The sequence below is a fragment of the Sinocyclocheilus anshuiensis genome, unplaced genomic scaffold (assembly GCF_001515605.1).
Source record: "Sinocyclocheilus anshuiensis isolate Anshui unplaced genomic scaffold, SAMN03320099.WGS_v1.1 scaffold603, whole genome shotgun sequence".
NCBI lineage: Eukaryota > Metazoa > Chordata > Actinopteri > Cypriniformes > Cyprinidae > Sinocyclocheilus > Sinocyclocheilus anshuiensis.
Window position 1 is genome coordinate 975787 of NW_015551055.1, and position 6390 is coordinate 982176.

At 36.0% G+C, this 6390-nt stretch overlaps 1 protein-coding gene across 1 annotated transcript in view; it reads left to right on the top strand.

Moving 5' to 3' along the window:
- LOC107661964 (pyruvate carboxylase, mitochondrial-like) overlaps window positions 1-4981 on the top strand; it is a 211738-nt gene extending 206757 nt beyond the window's left edge. Inside the window, exons 20-21 of the mRNA XM_016451788.1 lie at window positions 2731-2871; window positions 4446-4981. Coding sequence (XP_016307274.1) covers window positions 2731-2871; window positions 4446-4697 — 393 coding nt within the window. The 3' untranslated portion in view covers window positions 4698-4981. The remainder of the gene's footprint in view (window positions 1-2730; window positions 2872-4445) is intronic.
- Window positions 4982-6390: the final 1409 nt, after the last annotated feature.

The window sequence follows — 6390 nt, forward strand, 5'->3', positions numbered from 1 at the left end:
CCCATCTGAGGGTTGTCCCCCCTAAAAATATGATTAAAAACCACGCTGTGTATTGTAAATAACGTTTTATACTTTAAATAACTTTGTAATTAGTAAAACAACGCAAACGGGGCAATAATGCGTTTTAAGTTTAGAAATATTTTGAGTCTCCCCCTCCCTTGCCTCACAGTGCTTTGATCCAAATGCCTGCTTTCCTCTTTTACATCACCGCAGTGTTGCCAAGTCCACGTTTTACCGCGGATATGGGCTACTTTAACACTGTTGCCGCGGGTTGTTTTTCATGTCCGTGGGTTGAAGCGACCCCAATAACGCATGCGAATTTTACCGGAGGAACCCCGCCGAAAAACGTGTATTTTACCCCCCGGAATGTGAATTTTTTTAATTTTTTTACCGGGAGCCCCCCACGATTGGGCTAGTTTTGGGCTAGTATTGAGTAGCAACTGGGCGGGTTTTGTTGCGAAAACCTGGCAACCCTGCATCACCTGCACAACACACACACACAGTCCGGTGAGAGAGAACAAAGTCAATAGTTGTGGAACTCCAAGGCTGCCAAGGCTATTTTATTCACTTAAATATTGGATGAAGTGATTATTTTCTCTTTAATACAGATGATGCTAATGTATTTTTCGATGAGTCTGCTATGTTAGCAATAATAACGTTACCTGCCTGACGGATAGTAATGTCTACAACGGACACGAGCGCTGTCTCGGTGCGACCACAACAGATTGAAGTTGTCTAATTTGGCACGGTCTCCCTGTTACACTAATAGTAGTAAGGCTTTCTTCTGTGTAAACTTTTCCTTACAAGTACAATTTTAACTGTATTATTTGTGTTCCCTTCAAAAATTGCTTTTGAGAAATTTTATGTTTATTGTCCCCCCCTACTGTTAGACGAAATTTACACCCCTGTCCAGAGGGTGTAAACTTTTGAACAGGATGATGTGTACATTATTCTTTTTTTGTTTAAAGATCATATTTTTTCATTTATTACTGCTCTCAGAAAGTACATAAAATACATGTTTCCCAGAAGACAAAATAAGTACAATTTACCCCGATCATCCAATTCAAAAAGTTTACACCCCCAGCTCTTAATGCATTGTGTTCTTGAGCATCAGTAAATTATTTCACTTTTTGAAATAGTTGGATGTGAGTCCCTCAATTGTCCTCATTGTGAAAAGATGGATCTCAGAATCATACAGTCACTGTTGGAAAGGGTTCAAATATGCAGGAGATGCTGGGAAACCAAAGAGTGTTCAGGACCTAGACAATTTTTCTGAAGAACAGTGGGCAGTTGAACTGCTCAGGGGCTCATGAACAGCTATCACAAAACGCAAAAACAGTCGTAGTCGATCATCCAGGTAATGACACACAGTAATAAGATTCCAGGGTATGTAAACTTATGAACTGGGTCCGTTTTTTATAAATTCAGTTATTATTTTGTCTTGTGGAGTACTGTATTTGGAAACATCTGTTATGTGAAATAGCTTATTCAGGACAGTACTAAAAATAACATCCATTTTTTATGATCCTTCTCATTTTGTTACAATTATTAACATTTTGCATATTCTGCAAGGGGTATGTAAACGTATTAGCAGAGCTGTGTATTTTTCACTGTGCCTTATTTCTTGTACTAAGTTATTTCAGCTATATTTCACCCTGTTAAATTTATAACACTATGGGATTTGACCTTTTAAGCTTTAGCCAAGAGCCTGACTGCTCTCTCACCGGGAGATTTGCAAAATTAGACTTCCTGTGTCCTCAACTAGCCTCCACTTTCACAAAGTTTATTAGCACACTTTATTGTGACTGTGGTTGTAAAATTGATTAGCATAGTAAGATTGAATAGCATGCCTCTTTTGTGTTCAAAATATATTACTTTGAACATCTAGGCTCTCTTTGTGAAGTCAGATAAAATATAAATGTTATTTTACAGCTCTAATAGAGAGTTTAGAGTACTTTTTTTAGCTTTATCCATGCTAGTTTATGAATAAGCTCAAACTGGTACGACTGCATCCCTATCCAGCTATGCCCTACGGTGTTTCTAAATGTGTTGATTGGAGCTTAGCCGTGTGTTTGGCTCCTAAAACCCAGTTATGAGTGAAGTGGGTGTTACCTGGCAGGCATGAATGTGTCTCAGAGTCCTACTGCAGGCACCACGAGAACGAGTACCAGATGCAGGACTCACATAGCTGATCACGCTCTGAGAAGTGAAACAAACTTACCTACAGAGTCATTTTACACATCAGATCTGTTAGACTGAGAGTTCGCTTGCATCTCTTTTTCAAACCAGGTCTCTCTGTACCCTTTCAAACTGAAGTCGATTTTCCTCGGATAACATGAGTAATCGCAAATTTCTCAGGGACTGAAGTTAAATAACTTTATTTATTTCTCCACCCAGTAGAGCTGTCCAAATGAGATGTTAGTCGTGGCTGATTAGCATGAGCTATATTAAGCTGTCACTGAGGCGAACGCAGAAAATAGCATCCCCTCCACAGCCAAACAGCACATGGTACAGACCTAATGCCTGTGCCCAGAGGCCTGTGCTAATCACTCGTCCCTTAATCTGCCGTAATTCTGCCTAGGTTTTTTTGGCCAATTGTGTTCCGATCCGGTTTTGTTTGTTTTTTCAGCTCAATCACTGCATTTAATTTCTCATGCCTACAGTAGCTACTGTATTCGCTATGTTTTTTATTTGCTATGTTTTTATGACTCTGGCTCTTTCCTCTCACAGGTTGAGTTGGAGAGAGGGAAAACATTGCACATCAAAGCCTTGGCCTTGGGTGACTTGAACAAGTCAGGTCAGAGAGAGGTGTTTTTTGAACTCAACGGCCAGCTGCGTTCGGTCTTGGTCAAGGATACGGCAGCAATGAAGGTAGCTGTTCGCTGTTTATTTTCCTCCCTAGATTGCTTTGTTTCATCACTGAAAAGCAATTATCCTGATGCAAACAGTACACTCAATCATTCAGACATGTTTTGCGAATGTTCCCTTTTCTCTCTCGAGGTGTGAATAATTTCTGTCATAAGCTAAAAATGATCTTGCTCTTGCTGTCATTAGCGTTTATCACATAGAGGCAGCAGTGTTAAAAACATCTTTTAAATGATCAGGAATCACAGTGTACGTTTTCATTACACGTCAGTTGTGCTGTGTAAGAACTTATGTCAGCCACGGACACAGCAATTGTAACTGCACCACACTGCTTGTAAAAATTTGGTAGATAACAGCATGCATTGACAGAACTGGAGATCTCACTTTCATTGCCCACACATAACACATCATTTTAAAGATGAATCATTCATTATAAGATATCCTCTCTGGTAGCCAAACATTCAAATAGTGGAAGATGGTTTCCTTTCTTTGTAGATGCTCTTTTTGTTTATTATTGTCTTCTTTGGCTTAGTATGGCAAACCCAGGTCTAAACACACTTAGTGTCAAATAAGTCAGAGTGATGACACTTACTCAGCATATGCTCAGAAGAGCTCTCCTTCTGCCTGAACACAACAAGAGCATTTCTCCTCATGATGACACATAAAGTTCATTTTTGCAGGTTTCTGCCTTATTTATCATGGCTGTGAGGTTGGGGGAACAATAGTTACGTAACTCTAGTTGTGAAATAAAAATGAATGAATCTATCCAATATGCAATTAACATTATTTCTAGATGGGAAAAAGCCAGTACAAACGATAATATTGTGAAATATTAAAATGCCATTGATCCTGTCTTCAGTGTCACATGATCATTCAGAAATCATTCTATCCATTATCCACCCTATTTTGCAGTGCGGTCGTTAGCTAATTTATTTGAATGTGAGACTTCCAGTTCATTAGCTGCTTTAGGTAAAAATAACAAAAAGAAGAATAACAAAGTGCAGTAAATGGTGTGTTTAAACCAGTGTGTTTATGATTATTATAAATACATTAAAATAATATAATAACAAAATACCAGTTTGCAAAGTAAAGCAGTATAAAGAACTGTTTTTGTACAGGTAAAATAACTGGAAGCGAATTCAATTCAATTCAATTCAAGTTTATTTGTATAGCGCTTTTCACGATAATGAGACCGGAAGCCTCACACTTTGTGGCCGTGTCTGTTATTATGTTAAATCGGGTGCATACTATGGCACAAACTAATTAGTAGTATTAAGTATATTAAAAATATATATTATTAAAGCAGAAAGATTATTTGTTTGAGGTGTGCTCTTATTTGAGAAACAGTGGATTAGTGTTGCTATTGTTTGTTTGTTATTTTATTATATTTAGTGTTATGATCTTTAAAACATATTTAAAATAAAATAAAAAATATTTGAATGGTTCATTTACTCTTATATGTTTCTCATAGCAGAGGATGCCAAGCAGTTTGAAAAGAGTTGTGAGGGAAAATGTGAAAAATGTCTCCGTTGCCTCTGGTCTCCCCTGTAATCATCTCATTCTGCTTTTTGCTCCACCAGGAGATGCACTTTCACCCTAAAGCCTTGAAAGACGTGTGGGGACAGGTTGGAGCTCCCATGCCCGGTAAAGTGGTGGAAGTAAAGGTGAAGCCAGGCCAGAAGGTGGAGAAAGGTCAGCCTCTCTGCGTCCTCAGCGCCATGAAGATGGAGACAGTTGTCAACTCACCAATCTCAGGCATCATATCCAAGGTGCACGTCAATGCTGACAGCAGCCTGGAAGGGGATGATCTCATCCTGGAAATAACCGAATAAAGTTTAAAAGCTACAGAGGTTAAAAGTTTCTTTTATATAAAAAAGAAAGAAAAAAAAACATTTTAAAAGCGATCTTGTAATTTGGTGGACTGATGGTGTCGTAATTAGTGATGATTTTGATATTTCTTTTACATATTACATGATGTTCATAACTCTTCTGAGCTTTCAGAATAAGAATAATTTACAGACTGATCATTCCAGTTTATAATTTTTTTAAGTGAATTAATAATATATTCAAATTAACAAGATGCATTACGAATCCAGATGACAATAACTTAATTTGGTAACACTTTCTATGAAGCCTGTATTTATAAAACAGAATAAGGGTATTCTTAAGGCATTATAATGAATGCATAATGCATTATTTAAAAAAAAAAAAACTTACAGTATGTTGTTTCATCTCATAACAAATACATTTTTTATAATACATTATAAAACTTACTTATTTGTGGTTAGAACTTTTATGAGTATGATTATTTATAAAATGCAATAAACACCATGTTAAATACACTATAATTTATAATGGATTATAAGTCTCATTTCTTGACATTATTTATTTAAGATCTGTACAGTGTCTTACTGATATTACAATAAATATACAGTAGTTAAAATAAAATGTGCCATATAACACATTCATCTGATCAGATATCTGATCTTACAGCTGTTTAAGAAAAAAAATTATTTTTATTTATTATTTTTATTGTTATTGTCATTGTTGTTGTTATTATTTATAAGTGGTCTTTGCCTGCTTTAAGTAAAGTAACAAGTTAACAATGGCAAGATATGAGACTTATAATACATTATAACTATGGGAAATATTATCCATTGTAAGTTAAGTAGATGCATTGTGTTCATTGTGTATTATAAATCATCATAATCTTAAAAGCTATAACCACTAATAAGTAAACATTATAATGCATTAAAACTGTTGTTATGAGATATACAACATATTATACATTTTTTTATAATACATTATGCATTCATTATAATGCCTTAAGAATACTCTTATAATGTATTATAAATACAGGCTTCATAGAAAGTGTTACCCTTAAGTTTTATGCATCTGTGTACTGAATGTGTTTGTGAGAGAGAATCACTGCAAGTTGTAAGTTTGAAGAGGAACAGCAGTTTTGTATTAATGTCATGTTAGTGGAGCGTAAATTCAGTTCTAAAATGTCTGAAATATTAATACCAGCAGATATTCTAGTAGATGCACATTAAGCACGGTATCGTCATAATAACGTCATTCTGCACATCTTTCCAAAGCAATAAAGTTGAGTAATTATGAACACAGTTCAGATTCAAAACCAGCCATTATTTTGGACTAGTTGATTATAAGGAATGTGAGTGTAGCTAATGCACTGTGGTAAATGTGTGTAATAATGTTTTTGAAAGTTTCCGCACAACAAATCCCTTATGATTTTTTTCTTCTCTCCTCCTCTCTCTGATCCTGCTCTTATTTTTAATCACTCCATCACCTTTGCACCACAGGAGCACTCAGGTTTGCGCTGCCACTATAAGTGAACAGCAAGTCATTACACAAGCAATAATGAAGTAAACAAATGCGAAATGAGTGTCTGTGGGGCAGCAAAGAGAAGCTTCACTTTACAAATCCTTCAAAATGTTTTGCAAATGTAATATGTTTACATAAATCCCACTTAAAGGCTCAAACAATGTGTTTTCTCATTCAGCA